General features: G+C 38.1%; 1 protein-coding gene across 3 annotated transcripts in view; it reads right to left on the bottom strand.

Annotated features, from left to right (window-relative positions):
* ZC3H6 (zinc finger CCCH-type containing 6) overlaps positions 1-25927 on the bottom strand; it is a 98317-nt gene extending 72390 nt beyond the window's left edge. For 2 of the 3 annotated variants that reach the window (XM_023742809.1, XM_023742811.1), the window contains exons 1-2: positions 19486-21279; positions 4471-4651 (exon numbers count right to left, since the gene is read on the bottom strand). In XM_023742809.1, the coding sequence (XP_023598577.1) occupies positions 4471-4651; positions 19486-19592 (288 nt within the window). In that variant the 5' untranslated portion in view covers positions 19593-21279. Of the gene's footprint in view, positions 1-4470; positions 4652-19485; positions 21280-25514 lie in introns of those variants that run through there. The other variant, XM_023742810.1, reaches the window with a different exon arrangement.
* Between the last annotated feature and the right edge of the window lie 224 nt (positions 25928-26151).

Genomic DNA, 26151 nt, shown 5'->3' with positions numbered 1-26151 from the left:
CAAGGTGAAGCAGCAAGTGCTGATGTAGAAGCTGCAGGAAGTTATCCAGAAGATTTAGCTAAGATAACTGATGAAGGTGGCTACACTAAACAACATATTTTCAATGTAGACAAAACAGCCTTATATTGGTAGAAGGTGCCATCTAGGACTTTCCCAGCTAGAGAAGAGAAGTCAATGTCTGGCTTCAAAGCTTCAAAGGACTGGCTGACTCTCTTGTTAGGGCCTAATGCAGCTGGTGACTTTAAGTTGAAGCTAATGCTCATTTACCATAGTGAAAATCCTAGGACCCTTAAGAATTATGCTAAATCTACTCTGCCTGTGCTCTGTAAATAGAACAACAAAGCCTAGATGACAGCACATCTGCTTACAACATGCTTTACTGAATATTTCAAGCCCACTATTGAGACCTACTGCTCAGAAGAAAAGATTCCTTTAAAAATATTACCGCTCATTGACAATGCACCTGTTCACCCAAGAGCTCTGATGGAGACATACAAAGAGATTAATGTTGTTTTTATGCCTGCTAACACAACATCCATTCTGCAGCCCGTGGATCAAGGACTAATTTCAACTTTCAAGTCTTATTTAAGAAATGCATTTCGTAAAGCTAAGCTGCCATAAATAGTGATTCCTTTGATGGATACGGGCAAAGTAAATTGAAAACCTTCTGGAAAGGATCCACCATTCTAGATGCCATTAAGAACATTCGCAATTCATGGGAGGCGGCCAAAAAATCAACATTAACAGGAGTTGGGAAGAAGTTGATTCCAACCCTCATCGATGACTTTGACAGGTTCAAGACTTCAGTGGAGGAAGTAACTGCAGATATGGTGGAAATAGCAAGAGAACTACAATTAGATGTGGAGCCTGAAGATGTGATTGAATTGGAATTGCTGCAATCTCATGATAACACTTTAACAGATAAGAAGTTGTGTCTTACAGATGAGAAAAGAAAGTGGTTTCCTGAGATGGAATCTACTCCTGGTGAAGATGCTGTGAACACTGCTGAAATGACTACAAAGGATTTAGAATATTATATAAACTTAGTAAACATCAAGGCAAGACCCTCCACCAGCAAAAAGATTATAACTCATTGAAGGCTCAGATGATGGTTAGCATTTTTAGCAATAAAGTATTTTTAAATTAAGGTATGTACATTTTTTTTAGACATAATGCTACGGCATACTTAACAGACTACAGTATAGTTTATACACAACTTTTACATGCTCTGGGAAACCAAAAAATTCACGTGACTCATTTTATTGCAATACTCGTTTCATTGTGGAGGTCTGGAACCAAACACACAATATCTCCAAGGTATGCCTGTATTACATTAAATTTCTCATATGTTTTGTGGTCATTGTTTCTTTTCTAGAAAAATATTAGTTTCGATTATTCTTTTTCTTATACTAACTTATATGGTGTCATGGATTGAGTTGTGTCTCCAAAAAATGTGTGTCATGAGCAGCCATCTAAGATACTCCACTGGTCTCAACCCTTCGGGAGCAAGGGAGAATGAAGAGAACAGGATACAAGGAAAAGATGAGTCCAAAGGACTAATGGACCACAGCTACCATGGCCTCCACCAGACTGAGTCCAGTACAGCTAGATGGTGCCCGGCTACCACCACTGACTGCTCCGACTGGGATCACAAAAGAGGGTCCTGGACAGAGCTGAAAAGCATGTAGAACAAAATTCTAACTCACAAAAAAAAAAGACCAGGTTTACTGGCCTGATAGACTGGAGAAACCCTGAGAGTATGACCCCTGGACATCCTTTTAGCTCAGTGGTGAAGTCACTCCTGAAGTTCACCATTCAGCTGGGGACGGGACAGCCTCGCAAAACAAAGCAGGACTAATGAGGCACAACAATCCAGAGACAAGGACTAGAAGGCAGGAGGGGACAGGAAAGCTGGTAATAGGGAACTCAAGGTTGAGAAGGGACAATGTTGACATGTTGTGGGGTTGTTAACCACTGTCATAGGGCAATATGCGTACTGTTTAATGAGAAACTATTTGTTCCGCAAACCTTCATCGAAGGTACAAAAAAAAAAAAAAGAATTATCTATGTGAGATCAAATTCATAACAGCAACTCAAACGGTTTGATGGGAAGCCTAGGGGGCAGTGAGTTGAAGATAATGGTGATGGAATAATTTGGAAAAGGATAGTGAGAATAGCAGCACAACTGGAAGAATGTAATCGATGTCACTGAGTTGTACATATAGAAACTTTTGAAATGGTGTAACTTTGGCTATGTATATTTTCACCAAAAAAAAGGTCCTCCAAGGTCGAGAAGGGAGAGTGTTGACATGTCGTGGGATTGTTAACCAATGTCATAAAACAGTACGTGTAATGACTGTTTAATGAGAAACTATTTGTTCTGTAAACCTTCATCTAAAGTACAATAAAAAAAAATTTTTTTTTAAAATGTCAACTTGGTTAGGCCATGATTTCCAGTATTGTGTGGTTGTCGTCATTTTATGATCTAATTATCCTCCATTTTGTGATGTGTTGTAAATCCTAGCCTCTATGCCTGTGGTTATGGTCCCATTTGGGAATGAGATGTCTGTTATGTTAATGAGACAGGATTAGGTCATGTTAATGAGGATTAGGGTGAGATGCAACCCTCTTACTCAGGTCGCAGCCCTCAACTGATGTACGGGGAGTTTCCTTGGGGTGTGGCCTGCATCACCTTTTATCTCAAAAGAGATAAAAGGACAGAGAAGCAAGCTGAGAGAGAGGGACCGCCTGTCACCAAGAAAGAGCCGGGAGCAGAGCACATCCTTTGGACTCAGGGTCCCTGCGCTGAGAAACTCCTAGACCCAGGGAAAGACTGATAATGAGGACCTTGCCCCAGAGCCAACAGAGAGAGAAGCCCTTCCCCTGACTTCTAGGCTCCTAAACTGTGAGAGAATAAATCTCTGTATGTTAAAGACATCCACTTGTGGTATTTCTGTTACAGCAGCACTAAATAACTAAGACATATGGGATGTGACCATGATCCTATCCTGTTGCTTATGTGTAAGAGGGGAGAATGGGCCAGGAAAGCTTCATGGCTCTAGTGTTATCTCTTCTATTGTTAACATGAAATATTCAAAAATATCGCCTTATATCTTCTGAGATATGCTTCCTCTGTTCCCTTCCTCCATTTTTATCTGACCATTTCCTTCCTTGGCCTCTAGGATGCCTATCCTCTCAATCTAGATTCTACTCTCAGCTGTTATCTCTTCAGTGTGGGCTCTGTCCTAAAAGAGAGATTTGGTTGATTAGTATTAGGAGTTCATCGGGACCAGATCACCGCAGCACCATCTAATTGTTCTGTGTTCCCCTTGCATCCACCTGTGAATTAGAGCTAGTAACACCCTTTCCCAGTTTCTGTTGCTTTCCTCAAATTAGCCCATGAACTTTCCATGTTAAGTAGGGACCCCTCCCATTTGGCAATTTGTTTTCTGAAGTCCCTTTACTGTCCCTTTGTTCCTCTCCTCACAGTTGCTGCTGATACAATACCAGTCTTGTTGCTGTCTGTGATTTGATCCCACTCATCTGTATTTTTTAGGTTTGTGGAGACAATTTGTTACTTCTTATTATTATTTTTGGTAGATGTAGTCCATGGGTTTTTAGTTTCAGTTTTGCTATCCTATTTATTCTGTTTTTATGAGGGAAATTCAGAGAGTTTCAAAACTACCCTACCACTTTTCCCTAAATACTCTGTCAGCATAGATGCCCCCCACCCTGCTACCCTAAACCCACATCATTCTCTAGCCAGCACCCTGTTATTTTCTTGATAGTATTTGTTTTTCATTTGTTTATTCCCTTTCTTCTTCCCATTTCAATGTAACTTCTGTTAAAACAGAGACTTTGTTTCGCTCACCACTATAACCACCAACATCTAGCTTAGAGGTTTCCACAGCAAGAACTCAACAATACAAATGAATGAATAATGAATAAATGAATGTTTGCATGGACAATGCTGCTAATTCAGATCTGTGGAGAATAAAATTTTCCTTAACTTCTCAATATCCTTGCACACAATATTTCATAAAATAAAAAGATTATTTTTATTCGCATTAAAGCCTACGTGGATTATTTTTTAATTTTATTTTATTTTTGGAGCCCTGGTGGCACAGTGGTTAAGAGCTTACGGCTGCTAACCAAAAGGCTGGCAGTTTGAAACCACCAGCCACTCTGGAAACCCGATGGGGCAGTTCTACTCTGTCCTACAGGATTGCTATGAGTTGGAATCGACTCGACAGCACAGGTTTGTTTGTTTTTTTTTTTTTTTGGTTTTGGGTTATTTTTTAAATCTTTAAGATAATTCATTTAATCTTTTTGTTCAGAAAATGTATTAACTGCATAAATAAAAAGATGTAATTCATATTTTTAAGAAACTAGGCAATGATTTATACTTTGTAATTTTCAGTATATTTCATAGAATTTACCAAAAAAAATAAAAAGTAGATTCTAACTAACCTTGTGTTTCTCACGTTTTCTCCTTTTGGATTTTTTCTTCTCTCTTTCTTTCTTGTGTTTTTTTCTTGATTTTTTGCAGGCTTTGTCACTTTTCTGCTTTTCATCCTCTTTTGCTTCCTGTTCTTGTGTTTCTTCAAATCCTGCATCATCTATTTCACCATCTTCTAATTCGCCATCTTCTCTGTAGAAGACAATGAAAATTTTAATTTTTTAAATGCCAATTATAAAACAAATCTAACAGAAATATTTTCAACAGAAAAAGCCTGTGCCAATGATTTAAGTTACATATATTTAGACCAGAGGTTGACAAACTTTTTTCTGTAAAGGGCCAGATGGTAAATATTTTATGTCTGTAGTCCACGTATAGCCTCTGTTGGAAATTCCTTCTTTTCTTTTTACAATCCTTTGAAAATGCAAGAACCATTCCTGGCAGTCAAAATTTGCCAACCTCTAATTTAGATTAAAATCACTGGCTCTCACGAATGAATTAATTAATTAATGCAGTGCTATCCCAAAGGACCGATAAAGCAGTATCATGATAAACGGAGAAAATATTGAAGTTGTCAAGGATTTCATTTTACTTGGATCCACAGTCAATGTCCATCGAAGCCCCACTCAAAAAAAACACCCATTGTGTGGAATCGATTCTGACTCATAGCAACCCTATAGGACAGAGTAGAATTGCTCCATAGGGTTTGCAAGGCTATAAATCTTTACAGAAGCAGACTGCCACATCTTTCTCCTGCAGAGCGGCTGGTGGGTTCGAACTGCCAACCTTTCAGTTAGCAGCTGAGTGCTAAACCACCAGGGCTCCTTCCATGGAGCAGCAGTCAACAAATCAAATGACGTATTGCACGGAGCAAATCTGCTGCAAAAGACCCTTTAAAGTGCTAAAAAGCAAAGATGTCACTTTGAGGACTAAGGTGTACCTGACCCAAGCCATGATATTTTCAATCACCTCACATCCATATGAAAGCCAGACAATGAACAAGGAAGACTGAAGAATTGATGCCTTTGAATTATGGTGTTGGAGAAGAATATTAAATATACCATGGACTGCCAGAAGAACAAACAAATCTGTCTTGAAAGAAGTATAGCCAGAATGCTCCTCAGAATGGTGAATGGCGAGAATTGGTCTTGCGTCCTTTGGACATGTTACCATGTCCAAATCATGATGAGGCCGTGGAGAAGGACATCATGCTTGGTAAAGTAGAGGGTCAGAGAAAAAGAGAAAGGCCCTCAACAAGATGGACTGACACAGTGGCTGCAACAATGGGCTCAAACATAGCAACGTTGTGAGGATGGTGCAGGACCAGGAAGTGTTTCATTTTGTTGTACATAAGGTTGCTATGAGTCAGAACGGACTCAATGGCACCTAACAACAACAACATTCTAAAGTATGTCAATAGTTACCATCTACAAACTACCTTCAAAACGGAAGTTAAACTAAAATATTTAAGGAAAAACACTAACTACAGAAGGGAATTTTTAACTTAGTGGCCCACAGACAGCTATGAATAGCTTTAAAATAAAAGCAATCTATTAATTCCTACCAATGGAGTAAATTTCAGTAAGAAAACAAATTTCAAAAGGTAGGTAAATAACAAAATCCAAGCCACAAAAGCAGAATATCAAATTCATCAACTTGAATCTGTGAAAATATTCATAGTAAAATCAGAAATCTAATTCCACTTTCCAACTATTAGTATCTTTGCTATTATAGGGTCTGAATTCTAGAAACAAACTGATTTTTATATTGATTATAACATTTTTATAGTTATAGAAGCCAAAATGTTCATTAACACTATTTTATGCAAATAAACCAATATTCATGGGAAGATGAATACAAAAAATAATTTTAACACTTAACATGCTTCAATAACACTACAGTTTGAAAAAATGCAAAAATACTACAAATAACATAGGTAGTACAGGAAGACAAATGTCTTTGTATGACTGTCAGCAAATGAGAGACATCCAAACTATGATGTGTGCATTTTTAAGATAATTTAAAATTACTAGGAATGTGCAGTTTCTACAATGCAAAACTAACAATGCTATTCTTCTGATAAAAAATATTATGTCTTGAATTTGCTTCAAAATAACCTACAGGGTATGGAGGAAGTGGTCTCCACAAGACTGGCCATGAGTTGATAACTGCTGAAACTGCGGTATGTGTATACGAGGATTCATTCTACTATTCTCTTTATATGTGTTTGAAGTTTTCCATAATAACAAAACAATCTTCAAAAGTTCCCTTCTGACCCGAAGATTGAAAACTCCTTGACACTGCCAAAAGGCCCTTTATAATTCAGATCCTGGTTATGGATAGCAGCAGAACATTGTCTGATATAATGCACGAAAATGAGCCCCTAGGGTTGGAAGGCACTCAAAAGATGACCGGGGAAGAGCTGTCTCCTCAAAGTAGAGTAGACCTTAATGACGTGGGTGGAGTCAAGCTTTTGGGGTCTTCATTCGCTGACGTAGTACGACTCAATTTCTTTCAATTTCTGAACTCTCCAAGCCTTAAACATTGCCTAAAAACTTTCATTGCCCTGCTCACCTCAACACCCATCCCCTACCTCCTGCACCTAGTTTAGCAGTCAAAGTTCTTTCTCTAGCTAACCCTGCTCAATGAACCAACTGTACAAACCAGTTCAGGGTTGCTGAGATCATCCATCTCTGACGCCAAATGTATGATGGTTAACAAATTCCACTCCACACAGGAGCTGCACCCTATGTTATCTCAGCTCCCCTTCCTGGTCAATTCAGACCCCAGTTGCTCCACGCAGCCCTTTTCTCTCATCCCCATTCACTCAGGGTAGGTCAGTGAGTACCAGCCCCTTCTCTATTTCTTAGATCTGATAATCCATTTGAATGACTCACAAACCCCAGGGATAGGGCTATCTTTTGTCTAGTAGAAGAAAAGATACACATATACAGGGCAAGGTCCGGGAGGGGTTTTGGTACAGAGCTTCTATGTTCCCAGGGCACGTGCTTATCCTCCAGAGAGCAGATGCTTGGTCTCTCCACCCAAGAAGCTCCATAAGCCTTTATTGGCCTAACTACGTGGCCATGATAGGTTACATCATGCCTCCTGATGCTTAGGCAGCATCAGGCCTCCAGGTGATCCCCCTTGGTCTTGTCAGCCCCCATTCATTGGCCTCAGGTGATACGACTCTCAGGCACCAGGTCCAAAGGCCAAATTGTTTACTGCAAGGGATTCCACATTTCACACCTGGCTAATTCCAATTCAATCTTTAGGACCCATTTAGATGTCACTTCGTCCAAGATCCCCAGGTCTAGGAGATGTTCCAACCTAAGTACTCCTCTAATAACTATTATTTCTCTTATTACTGCACTTTATACTTATGTTCTAATGACTTGTTTATTGGTTGGTGAAAGCAGCGTGTGTGACTGTGTCTTTCACAGCAGAATCTCTAGAACTAGCATGGTGCACTGCTATTTACTGAATGACTCAATGTATAATATACACACCCCACTGCATTACAGAACAGGCACATGATACCACCATAAACATCCCCCTCCCCCAGCTTTTATTATAAAATCAAGGAGGTATATCCATTCAGATAGACTTGAAAATTTCTTGTGAGGCATCTTGGCATTCTAGCTGTCTCAATGAAAAGTTCTGAATTTTTATAGAACTATAGAACTTTATGGCCCAAGAGAAATGGTGCGTATATTCATGAAAAGAAAAGAACAGCAGCTTTAGTCACAATAGTAACAAATTGGAAACAACCCATCTCTATCAACCGGTGAACTGATAAATTGTGGTATATTTATATAATGCAATACTGAAAAAAACAAAGAATTAACTACTGCTACACACTATATAGACAAATCTTACAGATATAACAATGAGTGAAAGAAGCCAGACACAAGATACTAATACTGTATGATTCCATTTATATGCATTTCAAGAATAAGCAAAATATATTTATGGTGACAGAAGTCAAAATAGTGATTACCTCTTAGAGAGATGTAACTAACTAAAAAAAGGTACTAAAAAGTCTTCTAGGGTGTCCACAGATTCTATATATTGATCTGTGTGGTGGTTATACCATTACATATGTGTGTAAAAATTCATCAAGATGTACATTTAAGAATTGTGCACTTTACTGTCTATACAATTTATACCACAATAAACTTAAAATACAAACAAAAAACCTTTCGAACTTTTATCCTCTTTTACCTCCTCTCGCCCTCCCAACCTGAGCTCCTTAAAGCATAAAATGTTTGTCTGAATATCACCAATTCATATTTAGCATTTTTGAGTAGAGCTATTTAAATACATAAATTACTGAAGCTGATAATGCTGTATACAAATTTATGTCCTATATTACATAAATTCTTTAAGTGTAAAATATGGGACATTTATATTTGTTATTAGACATAAAATACTGCAAGCTTTTTCTTTCTTCTCCCTTATCCTATTCATCATTTCAGCATTTATACAATTAAGAGGCTTAAATTTCTGAATTAATGTTTGGTTACAAAAAATGAAAGGGTGAGAAAGTGTAAATAAAGAGCAACAATCCATACTTCTATGAACAGCTTCCAAATATTTAAAAAAATCAACTTTGGACACATTTAAAAAGCATATCTGTGACATAATGGAAAGAAAAAATGACTTAATGATGAGGAAAGCTGGATTTTAATTTCAGCTCTGTCACCAAAATAAAGTTTTCTTGAGTGAGCACCTACTAATGTATCAGATATGAATACAGCTCTGTGGCTTTAAGAAAAAAAAAAAGAAGAAATAATAGAAGTAATGAAGAGTTTGGCATTTTCTAGATTTTTAGTTAGCTCAACACTATTATGAAAGTTATTTTGTTTACTAAATCTAAGATTACTTTTTTTAACTTGATAAATCAAAAAGTGAAGCTTCTAAGTTAACTATATATAGATGACTTATTATTAATAGAAAAATAACAGAATGATTATGTACTTTTCAGGATAAGAGGCATTTCATGTTCATGTGCTAAAGATTGGTACAGTAACTGTCCAATTAATAAGCAAATTTATTTTTTAAAAGATCTCTCTAAGACAAATCCACAAGAGACTCAAAGTAGATTAGTGGTTGCTAGGTAGATTAGAGGGAGGAATGGGGAGTGACTGGGAATGGGTACAGAGTTTCTTTTTGGAGTGATGAATGTTCTGAATAGGGGTGGATTAACCAGTAAACAAGGTACACATGGGCTTACTTCTGCTTATTTACTAATCTGTTGTGCACAATTTTTGATGTGGTTGAAAACAGGTAAATCTTTGATATGGTGAAATTGTGCGCTACAGATTGGTAAGTAAGCACAAGTAAACCCACGCATTCCTTCCTTTTGGGTACTCCATTCTTGGTTCTGAAATTAGATAGTGGTGACAGTTGTAAAACTCTGTGAATATACTAAAAACCAGTACACTGTGCACTTTAAAGGAGTGAATTTTATCTCAAGGAAGCTATTATTTTAAAAAAATAATAAAGTTAAAAGAGTTTAGATTTAAGTATCTAGATTGGAGACAACTGGAGAAAATCATAACACTATGGCATAAAGACTCTGAAATTGGTCTGTGTCCTCAATGTGATGGTTAATGTTCTGTGTCATCTTGGCTGGACCATGAGTCTCAGTGGTTTGGCAGTTATGTAATGATGCAATTTGGCTGTTATGTAATGATGTAATCATCTTCCATTTTGTGATCTGATGTAGTTATCCCCCAATTTGTGATCTGATGTAAGCAGTCAATCAGTTGAAAAAAGAGTTCCTTGGGGGTGTGGCTTGCATCCATTATATATGGATGTTCTGGCAAAGCTCACATACTCTGGATCCTGCATCTGACTCATCATCCTCTGACCTCCGGTTCTTGGGGTGTGAGTCAGCAGACTGCTGCCTGACCTTCAGATCTTGGGAATCATGAGCTCCCGCAACCCCGTGAGTCAGCAACCTTCTGCCTGACCTGCACATCTTCGGATTTGCCAGTTCCCGCAACCCTGTGAGTTAGCTGACTTCCTGCCTGACACCTCACCCACAGATTTGGGACTTGCCAGCCTCCACAACTGCATGAGCTATTTCCTTGAGATAAATATATACATATGTATATATCTGCTTCACTGCTTTTGTTTCTCTAGAGAATCCAGCCTAAGACACTGTCTCTGATCTGTTCTTATTCTGATGTAATAATTCACTAAATCCTTATAAACTGATTGTTTTATACCTCAGGAGAAGCTTCTACTTTCCTCTATCTGATATTGTAGGCTACTAAAATAAATTAACCTGAACCATTCAGTCTTACATCCACAGGTAGTTTCTGCTTTTTCTTTACGCTTGCCTAAAGACTCCTGTTACAAGCTACAGATTGGAAACAGTCTTCTGGAACAGATACAAAAGTCTCAGTAAGAGACTATACAAGCAGTCCTACTGGATGATATACAGACAGTTGTTGTTGTTGTTAGGTGCCATTAAGTCAGTTCGAAGTTATAGCGACCCTGTGTACAACAGAATGAAACACTGCCCAGTCCTGCATCATTCTCACCATCATTTTTATGCTTGAGCCCATTGTTGCAGCACTGTGTCAATCCATCTTGTTAAGGGTCTTCCTCTTTTTTGCTGACCCACTACTTTACCAAGCATCATGTTCTTCTCCAGGGACTGGTCCCTCTTGATAACATGTCCAAAGTATGTGAGACGAAGTCTCACCATTCTTGCTTCTGAGGAGCATTTTGGCTGTACTTCTTCCAAAACAGATTTGTTCCTTCTTCTGGCAGTCCATGATACATTCAATATTCTTCTCTAACACCATAACTCAAAGGCATCAATTCTTCTTTGGTCTTCCTTATTCACTGTCCAGCTTTTGCATTCATATGAAGCGATATACAATACAAAATAATTACATCAGATCACAAAATGGAGGACAACCACATAATACTGGGAATCATAGCCTAGCCAAGTTGACACGTTTTGGAGGGATACAATTCAATCCATGACACCTATTTTTTTAACGACTGTTTGCTTTCTTCATGTATAATGTCCTTGATGTCATCTCACAACTCATCTGGTCTTCAGTCATTAGTGTTCCATGTGTCAAATCTACTCTTGAAATGGACTCTAAATGCAGGCTGGATATACTCAAGGTTGTACTTTGGCTCTCATGGACTTGTTTTAATTTTCTTCAGCTTCAACTTGAACTTGCATAGGAGCAATTGATAGTCTGTTACACAGTCGGCCCCTGGCCTTGTTCTGACAGATGATATTCAGCTTCTTTGTCATATCTTTCCACAGATGTAGTCAATTTGATTCCTGTGTATTCCATCCGGCAAGGTCCACGTGTACAGTTGCCGTTAGTTGTTGAAAAAGGTATTTCCAATGAGTAAGTCATTGGTCTTACAAAATTCTATCATGCAATCTCCGGAGTAATTTCTAGCACCACAGCCATATTTTCCAACTACCGATCCTGACAAAATCTTAGAAATTGTCAAAGCCTTAACCCAAATACAAATTCCTCCAGAAATGAGACTTCGTACAAATTTATGGGTAATATTACAAATTTTAATTAGAGTAACGTGCTCCATAGTCCTATGACAATCTTTGCAAATTTTGTTTAACTCTACGTAAGATGTCTGTCCCCCATAAATGAGAATTCCTTTCTTACTCACTTTTGTTACAAGCAATTTTTCTTTCATTTTTGAAACTATTTGTGGCTCTCCTGATCTTTACTTACTGAATCAACAACCTGTTTACTCATATTTGCGTCTTCAAAACCTAACTTGCACATATAGGTAAAAACTATATGTAACAGTATAATAATTAGACAATTTTAGATATTTCATCATTTCCTTCAGGGGACCATTCTTTTCAGGGAGTATCTGAAGGGACACTGATCTCCCTGGAGGAAAAACCGATACTCCCTTTATGCTAGAACCATTAAGGTTCTATTTTCAACTGTTGACCTTTTGGTTAGCAGTCAAACACTTAACCACTGCACCAGCAGCACTCCTATTTTCAACACATAACTTTAAAAATTATCAAAAAATTTGATTGACTGAGAAGATAAATAATATAGCAAAACCCTAGACGTACTCTAAAGCCATTGATCCAAGTGGTTATGGATAACAGCAGAGCCCTAGATTTCTTGCAGGCAAGCCAAGGGGAAAAAAAGGCAAAATACTGCTAACACTTTCTGCTACACTTGGAGTAGTATCACAGGAAAAGGCTGACCAATCTACATTCAAATTAAACAAAAAAACAATTTCGCTGTCAAAAGTGAACTCAGGAGGACTCTGTGATTTCATCTCCTGGTTAAAGTGAGAAAATCTTCAGTCATGACTCCAAAATGCCTTCCGGTTTCTCCTTATAATAGTCAAGGTTATTCTTGTTTGTCTCATAATCTTCCAATGCCTGGTCTCCAGAGTCATATATGCTACAGTACAGCTGCAGTTCATTATATGGTACAAAACTTTATTTTGCAACTGAAGGAAAAAAAAGTGACTCTGATAATCAGTCTGGCTAAATTCCAAGGCCTTTAGTCAGAACTCTTACAAAAATATGATTAACATATATAGCAGTGAACATGTAACCTGCAGTTCTGTTAAAATAAAACTTTGCCAAGTTCCCAAAATGTGCATATAAAGTGCTAACTGTATGACACTGAGCCTAACAGACCCTTTTATCGCCCACCTTAAACCTTTTTGTAAACAATTCCTGTGCTTTTGTGACATAAGGAGAATGAAGTCAAAAGGAGGAATTTCTAATCTCCAAATGAACCAATCAGAACTTAATACGTAGAATCCCTTCGAATCTATAATAATTTTTTTTTCCTCTTCACATATCTCTTCCACTTTGAGTGGAGAGACATATTTAGCTTATTTCTTACACAACAAGCAGATAAACTTTAGCTTTTTTTTTTTTTTTAACTTCTGGCGAAGTTTATATTTTTCTTTGATGGCTATGTATAGTTCCATTTCTTGGACAAGCTATAAAATAAGTAAATAAATCACAAAGTTCTAAATATTAAGATGAAGCTAAGGCTGATATTAGCTTGCATAGAGGTACGCCAGAAATTCCTAATTTCTAGATGTGAGCTGCAAATTTGTCTCTGAGTTTCCAAGTGTCCAAAGCAAAGAAGGGAATAAGGATTAAGTATAAAAATAATGCTTCCAAGACAAAAACAGACCAGATGCTTAAGAGAAGCACAATTTTTTCTGGGAGTAAAACCAGAAAGAAGTTTTCTTCTGAGTGCTGATAAACAGAATAATAACTGATACAATGAATGTTACTTGATACAATGGACATTGTCCTCACTAGTATCCATACAGCCAATATGACAGTTTACTACTTGCAGTATTCCCCAATTTGAGCCAAGGGGATGATGTCAAAGTTCAAATGAGTAAAATATGAGGAACAAGGTAATATCGTCCAAGTACGCAACCATCTGATGTTCTGACTTAACCCAAGGATGAAATCTGCAACATCTAGAGCAGCAATTCTCAAAAACAATATGCATAGTTGTCTGTTCCCCCAGCAAACAAACAAAAATCATTCATTCATTTAATAAATTTACACACCATCTTCTAAGTGGGAATACGATGGTGAACAATAATAAGAAAGACTTGGTTTCTTCTCTTATTAAGTTTTCAATTTAGTCGTGAGTGATAAAGACATCAATGAAAGAATCACACAAATAAATATAAAATAATAACCATATCTAGAATATGAAAGAGATAAAAAGTGCTATGAGAACACCCAATGAGGAAATTCATCTGTCAGAGAAGTCTGGAAAGCTTTCCCTGAGGAAGTCATGATTAAATTGCGATGAAGAGTCAGCATGAGACACAGGGAATGGGGGACGGACCTCTGGCAGACAGGGGAAATAGAATGCACAAAATTTCCATGGTAGAAGAAAACATAACACATTACAGGAACTGGGTGAAGGCTAATGTCACTGGATTATAAAGAAAAAAGTAGCTGGTTGAAAATAATGCTTAAGTTATGAGTAGTGATACATCATGCAGGGAAGGATTTTATCCTAATCGAGAAAGCATTGTTTCCTAGGAAAAGAGGTGATGTGATTAGATTTGCATTCTGAAATACAACTTTGAGAGTAAAGAACAGATCTAGAGGGGCAAAAAAAACAGATACAAGGAACGCAGTAAAGATTACCACTGCAATAATCCAGCAATAGTCCAAAAGAATGGAACACATATGGGAATTTGTTTAGTAGACACTCCCCACTCAAATACACAACACCTTCCACCATATTATTCATATAGCAGTTCTCTAGAAATGTTTGTTGGATGAATTTACAATGAACTGGGGTAAAACCGCCTGTGACCTAGTAATATCCTGAAAGGACACTTGGTGTGTAGGTGTCCAATATTCCAATCCAGCATCTGATACCAGTTTAACTATCATTATAAGGTAGTGACACTCCAGGATTTTGGGGTCTGGTAGATTTTAAGATGTTCCAAAGTTAGGCTTTGGCCTAAGTATTCAGCTAAAATATGCTTCTTTGATTCTGTGTTGGCCTGCTTCGTTTCTGGTATCCCCGAACATGGCATGATGAGGGATTGTATGATCACTAGGTTATCCTTATATCTAACCAGTATAACAAGGTCATATATAAAAGAGCTATGTCATTTGGATTTATTGTTAGTATCTGGTATTCATTTTCCAAGTTAAGAGGTATTGTGTACGATTTGGAGTGAAAATCTTTTCTGCTTTATATGTTAAAATGTTATCAATTAGGTGAAATACACATGTATATTTATTATTGCAAGATACGAATATTGCAATTAATGCTTATGAACTCTGTTTTACGTACAAAAGAAATAAAGAATTTTTAAATAGTCAAATATAATTAAAAAAAAATAATAAAACCCACTGTTATCGGGTCGATTTCAACTCATAGCGACCCTACAGGACAGAACAGAACTCCCCCCAGAGTTTCCAAAGCTCTAATCTTTACAGGAGCAGACTGCCACATCTTTCTCTCGCGGAGCAGCCGGTGGGTCCAAACTGCCGAGCTTCTGATTAGCAGCCCAGTGTTTTAATCACTGCCACCAGGGTTCCTCACAAATACAATAGAGTAATAATATTAAGAGAGAGGAGTTAGCTATGACTTGGGAAGATTACTATATCCTTTTTGAGCTGACAAATGATTATAAAATTTAAATGAAAAATACCAAGCAGAATAGTGGAAATTATATGTCTAACTTTCTTCAATTGTTTGGCATACTAGTATTCATAAAATTCAACAAAATAACTTCTAAGGATCATGTTTAATTTTTATTTATTTCATTCTATGAATCTTCCAAGGAAAAATCCTATTTGGAAATTCTTCACATCTTTTATTGATGAATCAAAAATAGAATGTTAACTTTGTTACCTCAAAGTTTCACAAGAAAAAAAATTTCAGTTATACACAATACATCAACTATCTTTGCTCCAGATATAAAAAGAGAATATAAAAAAGAAAATGTTAGAGAAAAAAGTTCTCCTCAACTGTCTTGCTATTTCACTAACCTCAGCTGAAAGTGACCCTCTATAATGTGTACTACAGTGATCTACAATGTGCGCTGGAGTCCCTGGGTGGTGCAAATGGTTAACACACTTGGCTGCTAACCAAAAAGTTGGAGATTCAGTTCTACTCAGAAGTGCCTTGGAAGAAAGCCCTGGTGATTTACTTCTAAAAAATCAGCCATTGAAAACCCAATGGAGCCTAGTTCTACTCTGACACACATGGGTTCATCATGAGTCAGAAATTTAACTCCATGGCAACTGGTACTGGTTATAACGTGCATCACAATGATCACAGGAGACTATTAACATTTCTAATAAAAAATTGTAATAACTTGGAGAATAACACTTTAGATTTATTCACATATGCCAGAAGTTTACTCTATGATGGTGATACTGGCTTCAGGACCAGCTTTGGCCAAATATGGTTTTCGCACTTGGCTATTTGGCACTTGGGGAAAAAAATGTATATTTGGTGCAATATATGTGCAGCCTGAATATGTAGGTATTTCTTATTTGCTTCCATTTTTATTTCCTAACACAAAATATAATTTTAAACAGAATCTTATTTACTTCAAGGATGTAGAAATCAGCCCACAATCTCCTTTACAGGTCTAAAAGCAGAGATAATAAAGAACTCAACCCCACACACAAGCACCAGTGATCTAACATTTTATTGTCAACTGCCAATGATCAAGAAAATCCAAGCAAAAGAGGTTTCCATTCTTCTGACATCTATGCATTATCAATGAATTCCTTTAACAGGATGAAGTTTGCACACAAAGAAAAATCCTTGTTTTCTATAGTTAAAAATTTACAGATTTATGTTAGCTAGATTTAACTGATTTCATATTCTCTTCAAATATAATACAAAAATAATATTTTTGTAAACTCACTTTTTAATATTTAGAAAATATCTAGAAAAACCTTTTGTTATATAAGATGAATTCATAATGAACTAGGGTGAAACTGCCTGTAATCCAGTAATATCCATAAAGAACCCTTTGCAAGTGTCCCAATATCCCAATCTGGCATCTAATACCAGATTAGCTATCATTATGAGGCAATGGGGTACTGAAACTGAATGCCATAAGGACTGGTTGTGGTTCTCACTCAGCTACTTAGTCATCTTGAGCAAGTTTTTACCCTCTGAATCTGTTTCCTAAAATGTAAAATGAAGATATTAATACCTGCACTGTCTATATGGACCAAATGAAATAACATGTGAATTACTAACAGTGATATTTATAAAATATTGAGTATGATAAGAGTTTCAAATCTAGGTTTTTTATTTTTGTACCAACTTTACAAATTGATTGTGATTGATTTTTATGTGCTGTTATGTGATAATTTTAATAATAATTAATTTACAACTCTCTTTAAAAACCATTTGGGACCTGCTTTGGTCATTTATCTGCCACTCAAGAATGCAGGTATGATTTATGATAGTCTGAGTATTAAAACAGTTCATCTGAAATATTAGTGTTAAGCCATGAACTCTAAAAACTAAGCAAAGCAAAAGAAACCAAATATGAAATATTCTAAAACAGAGAACGCTTGGTCTTTGCCAGGACTAATATCATCTGCTGAAACTGCTCTTGCGGAGATCATCAAATGACTACTGTACATGGATTAGCATTCAAGTAACATCTCCCAGAACTCAACCACTCTGAAAAAGATACTGGACATTAAGAATGCCCTCAGAAAGTTCAACCATAAAACCAAAAGATAAGCTAGAACAGAGAACAGGAAATTGGGCACACAAGATTAAGTAACAAATCACTGTAACAAAGTTTAAGACATTAAGATGCAATGAAAAGAATCCTATCTATCATAAAGGGGGGAGGGCTGGTCAGCAAGGGAAGCACTGAAAAAGGAGAGGTGGAGAGACAAATATGGGCAGTGTTTACATGGGTGAGAAGATACCTTGTAGTACAGACAGATGTAAATACCCACTTGACAGGTACATTATGGAAAAATTTACCAATCTCTTAGTGATTGTTTCCTCATTTGTAAAAAGGAGGATTAGGGTTGTTGTGAAAATTAACTACATAAATTATTTCCCAAGGTCCCAGAGTGAAGCATTGTGAACTCAAGTAATCTGACTCCAGAGCCCACGCTTTTATCTGAGCTATACATACCCATCACAAGAGAACGTATATAACAGAATACAAATCTAGTCACTTATAATGAGGACTAGATGTTTATGTCAAGAATGTATTCTTGCCATGTAAAATGCTACATGAAAACCTAAATTATCAAAAGTTGTTTAATGAACAAGAGCATGGGATTAGAACAAGGGAGTTGGTTATAAATGACTAGAAATTTAAATGGCATCAAATTCTGTGTGATATTCCCATCTCCATTACACACCTGTCAAGCAGACACTCGAATCTATCTGCCTCACAGAATTCTCCTTTCTCCTTGACCTCACTATATAACAAGAGGTCACAAACTGAGATGCCTACAGTGGTCAGGCAAGTCATGAAAATGAATGAAGCAGACCTCGGGTAGTGAATTTGCCAAGGAAGTACGGATGATGGGAACTGTGGAAAGTGGAGAACACAAGTTAAGCCTAATGGCATTCGAATACAATATAACATTCTGTCAGGCAAACAAGAGTGCGGGCAAATTTTAGGCCTGAAGGCCACCAGTTTGCAAACTCTGCAGCACCTTTTCATTCGTGTTTTAAAATGCCCTAATTTAGGATATCCTACGTCCTATTTTCAGAGCCCTAGTGGTACAGTGGTTAAGTGTTCGGCTGCTAACCAAAAGGTCTGCAGTTCAAATCTACCATCCGCTCCTTGGAAACCCTATGGGGCAGTTCTACCCTGTTCTATAGGGTCACTAGGAGTCAGAATGATTTTTTCATGGCCTATTTTCAACCCTTACTTTCCTTTACCTGCTTTGTGATCACCACTTTCTTGAAACTTTCACCTCCTTGGCTTCCAGAAATCTTCTGTCCTCGTCTTTCATGGTCTATCACATAGATACCCAAGTGATCTAATTCATTTCAACTAACATCTCTGCTAAAAATTTCCAGAGCTTTATCTCCAGTTCTATTAACTCTAACAAATATCTCATGAATTTTGACTTTTTTCTGCTTCCTCATTGTCAGTGCCATTGATTAGGTTCTCTTCATCCAAATTGTAGAGTTTCACAGTAGCTTTAAGGAGCCCTGGTGGCACAATGGTTAAGTACTTGGCTGCTAACCAAAAGGTCTGTGGTTTGAACCCACCAGCCGCTCCACGGAAAAGATCTGGCGATCTGCTCCAAGATTTCAGCCTAGGAAACTCTATGCGGCAGTTCTACTTTTATATAGGGTCACTATGACTCAGAATCGACTCAACAGCACACAATAGTAGTTTTGCCTCATTCTTTTCTCTCATGCTCCACATACATCCATCAGTAAATCCTATTCGTTCTACCTCCAAATCATATCCAAAATCTAACCATTCTCACCCCCCACACCCCCACCCCCAACCATCATTACCTGTCACTTAGATTACTGCAGTCTAACTTCCTTTTTACCACCCCTTTATGCGTTGGAATCAACTCCAGTGGGTTACCACTCTTGCACAGGAGCCAGGACGGTCCCATCCGTCTTCTGTTCAAACCTTCCGGTGGTTCTCATGTCACTCAGAGTAAAATCCAATGTCCTTACAATGGGTTACAAGGCCCCGCACAACCACCCGATGCCTCTCTAATTTCATCTCTTACTACTCTCCCCCTTGCTCCCTCCTTTCTCTAGCCACACTGCTTCCTTGACTTTCCTTAGTTACACCAGATTCATTCCTGGCTCCAGGTTCTTCCCACCTCCTGTTTCCTTTATCTAGAATGCTCTTCCCTCAGATATCCTAGGTCTGGATTGCTCTCTTCAGGGCTCTACTCAAATGTTAGTTTTTTAGGAAGTGTTTCCCTAAGTACTCTATGTAAAATAGAAATACTCTCCCCATGCCCACAGGACCCCCACCTCTCTTTCTGCTTTATCACCATCTAACACAGTTTTCATGTTTGTTTATGTCTCTCTCTCCCCTCAAAAATGTAAACTTCATTAGGGCAAGGACTTTTTTCATTACTGCTGTTCTCCCTGTGCCTAGAACAATGCTTATTAAATATCAGGTACTTAATATTTAATGAAAATAACTGAAAAGCCCCCTGACTTGTCTTCCTTTTACTGATCTCCCCTTCTGTAGTCCACTTCCTCCTAGACCCCAGGTAATATACTAAAAAATACATCTGGTCATTCTCCTGCTTATAAAACTTTGATGGGCTTCCCAATCCTTCAGGGTCTGGCCCCAAATTCATTTAAGACTTTTCCCCAAAACATGTTAAATATGCTCCACGTATAAACACTTTTATCATTTCTGAACCAACTAGTAGGTGCCATTTCATTTCTCCATGCTTTTCATGTATTTCCTCTGCTTGGCCACTTTTATTCATCCTCCAGACCTAACTAGTCTTTGATGACTCCCTGAAGCCACCACTATGCCACATCTGCATTCAGTTCCTACCGCCATGATAGCACTTGTGCTATGACTATGTATTTAGCAATCTGTTTCTCCTACTAGATTGTAAAATCCTGGAGAGCAAGTTCAGTGATGTTCTATTCAGGTGTGTTTCCCTAGTACTTAACATTATACTTGACACAGAGAGAAAAAATATAAAGTCTGTTGAATGAAAATTTAAGGAATGAGATAATATGCTTATGAGGGGCTGGGAAAAGAAAATGTCTTCCAAAGAGTCAAAGTGCTTTCCACATCAAATTTGAACATGATGTGTAACTTGAGTTTTTACATTTGCTAGAGACAAAAACTCACTTTGATAGTTTTAACAACAGTTAAATTAGTGTATTCAGGAATCAAAGATAAATAAATGGCCTAGTGAGGGAAAGTATTTACTCCACTAAACATACTAATTTACAAGCCAGATATTGTGTAAAGCATAAAGTGTACTCTGAACATCTGCAATTTTTAAATTAAAATTATTGATCTTTTAAAGTAGGAAGGGAGAGTGGAGAAAATCTAGTTCAACTACATTATTTCACAAAATGTTCAAGTTAGAGAAAAGACCAGGATCAGAAGCCAAGTCTTATTCAGAATACCACAATACATTCCAAAAATACAACATTAAATTCCAAACTACTCAAGAACTAAAGGCTACAACTTATTCCATTACTTCCCTATGCAAACTTAATGAAGAAGGAAAATAATATTCCAAGTAGGAGTTTGTATAACCAGTTGCCATGGAGTTGATTCCAACTCACGGAAATCCCTTATGTGTCACAGTAGAAACGAGCTTCACAGGGTTTTCAGTGGTTGATTTTTTGGAAGGAGATCACCAGGCCTTTCTTCTGAGACACCTCTGGGTGGATTTGAGCCTCCAACATTTTGGTTAGCAAAAGAGAGTTAACCATTTGCACCACTCAGGGATTCCAACAGTTTACATACCTGGGTTCTTATCTAGGCTCTATCTTTGGGATCTCAAACAAATCACTGAGCCTTATAATACTATCTTGATTATCTGCCTCATGGGATTTACGTGAGAATCAAATAAAAGCTCTGTCACAATGGAAAACATAATCATCTTCTCTATCTTCATTCCTTCAGATGGGGGGCTGGGTGTAAACCAGTACAATTCTGACTACTTGGAATTTTGGTGTCTTATTTTACAGTGGGAAGGAAAGAAGGAGAGAAAGGAAAGGAGGTAGAGAAAGGAAAGGAGGTGGGAAAGTTGTTTCTAATGGGAAAACAATAACTACTCCCAAAGGAAAGTATTATTCATACTACCTATCAGTTAAATACTCAGAGAGACAGCTCTTATATTGTTCATGGGAAAATGATCCCCCACCCCCCACTCCCCAGTGCAGGCCCTGTAAAACTTTTTACCTTTAGTATATTTCAGAAAATTCTATAATAGATACTTGGGTATATATTCATCTTTCCTACTGTACTGTAAATGTGTCCAAAGCAGGGGCTCATAGTATTTAGCCTTCAAGAGTTGTTTGTGAATTGTTTTAACTGGGTCAACATCCAGCGGAAATATAAAGCTAGGTGGCTGGAGTTGTGCCTCAGAGATTGGGAAGAGAAAGAAAACAGACAACGGTTATACCTCTCCTTGACTTTCCCCTAACTCCTTCCACTCCATCTCATTTATTTCTAAACCCAGTTAGAAACTAGGCTCCAGGCCTATGCAGAAGTCCTCTGCTAACATTCTACATATCCAGTGTATTTCTAGCCATTTCTATATTAATAGCATTTTATAACAATACTGTGTTTTAGCTCCAGGCATGAAAATATTTTAAGTGAAGTATAGCCAATGGGTTTTTTTTTTTTTAAGCTAATTCATTGGGCAAACAAATCTAGTGCAAAATGTTCACCATACATGTACAAGAAAACATTTTTTAAAAAGGAGAAAAAAGTACGCATTCTGTGAATTTCCATTTATATTTAAAATTGCATTCTCATGTAAACTATAATAGTAATACTTTACATAAAATTAAAGGTCATAAATACAAATCATAGATTTCACTTTTTTCCTACACTCACAAGGTACCTTAATTTTCAAAATTCTCAGAAAAAGAATATCCTTGAGACAATCCCTAGCTCTAAGTACCAGAATTCATATACTCCTCTCTACCTAATTCACAGAAACTTTTATTACAGTACAAAATAATATGCAAGCAAAGAATATTTGAGGATTCCACAGATTACTCCATTTTTCCCCAAATTTTTAAAAGAATTGTTCAGAGAGCCTGTTAAAACACACAAACTACCAGAACCCTCCCTTAGAAATTCTGATTCAGTTCCTCCGGGCCAGACAAAATCTTTATTCCTCAAAGTGATTCCGATGATTAGCTAAGACTGGGAATGGGAAACACTGATCTAGCATAGTGGTTCTCAATTTGGCACATATTGGAATTACCTGGGAAGCTTTTAAAAATCTTAAAGCCCAAGCTTCAGCCTAGATCAATGGAAATGCCTTTTTTTTTTAAAAAAAAAAAAAAAAAAACCTCCCCAGAGAAGGCTGGGAACTCTTGTAGAACCTGAAAAATTCTTGTAAAACCCTATTATCAATTAAGAAACTAGGACTGCTCAAGTTAAAAAAACCAAGTGGTAGCAAAATTGGAGCTAGAACCATTTCTCCTAACTCCTAGTTCACTTTATTTTTCAATATAGCTTCTTCTTCACGTGGGTTGACAATAAAGGGTGAAAACGATAAACCATCTTTCTGCCTCACAATAATATTGCCACTTAACAATTGGATAAATTAAAACTGAGCTAACCTTTTTGTTTCCGAAGTGGAAAATATTTCCTTAGCCCTAATATAAAACAAAATAGACTAAATATCACTACTACTTTATCTAAAGTTGCGGCTACTAAGCTATTAATCTATTTTATAAACAATTCTTTTAAAAAATAAGTTTTCTTTTTAACCTCCAAATCAGCAGATTTAAAATTTCTAATTCTTTTAAAGGCTGGCATCTCTTACTAGTAAAATTTTGATACCTAAAATTGGTGACACGCTTTCTTCTTCATATAGAATACTGCTGTTCTGTGAACTAACAGGTGAGAACAGATTCTCTTCTTCCATACAAAAGAATGCATTTTAGGCTGCATTGCCAAAACTCGTATTTGGTTTGTCCACAGATATTCCATTGGGAAATTTCTTGAGGTATTTGTTCACCTATTCCAAGAATATTCCTATTTTAATAACAACCTGATCATGAAAAATGTGTCAAGTACAATCTTATGTATCCATAATTCTTTAAGAGTGGATTTTACTTTCTAACAATTATGACTAGCCTTTTGGGGATCTACTTTTATTATTTCAGTACTGAAGTTGTTGAAATATCATTTTTATCCCTTTCAAGGTTGCCACATATTTAAATATTTCAAACTTCAGTGATGTTTGGATTTCTGCTTCTGGGTTTAAAAAAAAAAAAGTGTTTAGAATGCCTTATCAAAAACAGATCACATTACAGGCAGTCCTCAGGTTACAAACGTCTGAATTACTTACAACTGGTAGCTACCAATCAACCCCATAAAGCCTATTACATTAAAAATTCCAGGTACATTCAACAGTTCTAACAAACGGGTGCTTCTTCGTGACGTGCAACAAAATATTATTATTATATTACTGTATTATTATGTTAAAGATGTTTCAGCGTATCTGGAAGTGTTTAATGTTTTTTATGCAGAGAAACGTACACTATGTACTATATACTAAGACAAACATTTGACTACCTGACCTTAGACATGAACTGTACCTAACTGTTCCGATTTACGTACAAATTCAATTGAAAGACAGATTTAGGAATGGAACTCCTTAGTAATCCAGGGACAGCCTGTACTCCAGAATTAAAACTTCAGCAATCTGCACACAGTCTAGAGTACAATGTATGCTTTTGATTACTTCATAAACAAGCAATTTTAAGGTTCTAGATTCTGAAATTAATATTCTAAGCGAGCATAAGTTACAATGAATTTTGTTCCAGTAATTTTAATGAACGGAAAAAAAAAAGCGAACTGGTTTTCGTCTAGTTGATTGCAACTCATGGCAACCCCACGTGTGCAGAGTAGAACTGCTCCATAGGGTTTTCAAGGCTGTGACCTTTTAGAAGCAGTTAGCCTGGCCTGTCTTCCAAGATGCCTCTGGGTGGGTTCAAACCGAAAACTCTTTGGGCCACCCACAACTCCTTTAATAAATGAAAGCCCTCCCATTTTAATGATTAAACTAGATATGAATGTAAAGTAGACAACTAACAAAACTTAGCGTGCTATTCACACTAATTAAAATATGGCTTAAATGGAATTGAGTGTGCCTCTTAAGACACACCACAAAATAAAATAAAAATCTGTTAAATGTTCAAGTGATATACAGTATTTTGAAAATCTGGCTACATTAACTAATCCATGGTTTTTACTGTAGAAAAATTATGCTACACAAACGTTTGCAATGCATAAGTATTTTCTGTTTACATTTTTAACTTGAAACTTGCAATTTCAAATTCCAAGGGATAAGACTGTATAATACATGGCCTTTTGGGGTTGCTTAAATTGTCCCTAAAAACCAAACATGTTTATTTTTAGTAGTGTACTAGGGCAGCAGTCAAACATTAAAACACTAGTAACTAAAATTTTTGGCTGAACATATTTGAAAGTGAACCCGGCCCCTCCGCTAGGCGATCTTTCCCTTTAAGCCCAGGGCTGGCCCGCAGCCCGCAGCCAGGACGCGGAGAGCCGTCCCGGCGCAGACGCAGCCGGCCCGGGGGCGGGGGGCTCGCACGTGCCCGGCCGGGGGCGGGGCCGACGGGAAACGACCCCGCTCGGGAAGGCGGGCAGCGCCAGGCCGCCCTCCCCCGCGGCCGCAATCCGGAGGTTTACATAAGGGTGCACGTCATGGAAGTGATGAAGCCACACAGAGACGTCTAAGTCATGCAGGAGGCGCCCGGTCCCGGCCCGCTCCCGCCGCCCCCGACCCCTCCTCTCATCCGACAGAAAGACAAGAAGGGTTCCCGACCTGTCGTGCCCTGCATGTTCAGAGTCTGTCATGTTTGGTCAAGAACGGGGCGGGGCTGAAGGGCAGGTCTGCGAGGCCGGCGGCGGCGGGGCGCGGGGAGGACCCCTGCACCGCCTGCGGGCACCTGCTGCCGGCCGCCGCCGAGAGGTGACGAAGTGGTAAAAACTCACGGTTACTAGTGAGCGACACAGACACAGACTTTCCAGTCTATTAACAACCACGCCAGAGAGATGGGGCTCTAACTGCAAACACTGGGCAACGGCCCCGCGCTGCCGGCGCTGCCGCTTTAGTCTCTATTCGCCGCCGGTGGCTGAGGCTTGGGAGCAAGCGGGCGGGCGGCGTGCAGCGACGCGGGGATTTGGACAGTGGCCGTAACGGTGATTTCTCCTCACCAACATGGCGGCACCCGAGACAGGCGACTCAGTAAAATGGCGCCTGCCGCAACACTTTGCCCGGGACTAAAGGGCAGAAGAGATTCCTCCGCGTGCCGCGGCCCTTGCTCAGCCCGCCAGGGCCGAGCGCGTTGAACATTGGAGGAGACTGTCCGTCAATCACCTCAAGGGGCGGGCCCCCTGCTTCTCCGTGAAGCGGCGGCGGTGGCGTGCCGAAGGCGGATAGGGGGGGTCGAGAGACGCGA

The sequence above is a fragment of the Trichechus manatus genome, unplaced genomic scaffold (assembly GCF_000243295.1).
Source record: "Trichechus manatus latirostris isolate Lorelei unplaced genomic scaffold, TriManLat1.0 scaffold00219, whole genome shotgun sequence".
Lineage (NCBI taxonomy): Eukaryota > Metazoa > Chordata > Mammalia > Sirenia > Trichechidae > Trichechus > Trichechus manatus.
Note: the sequence above shows the minus strand (reverse complement) of the source record. Positions and strands in the feature narration are given on the sequence as shown.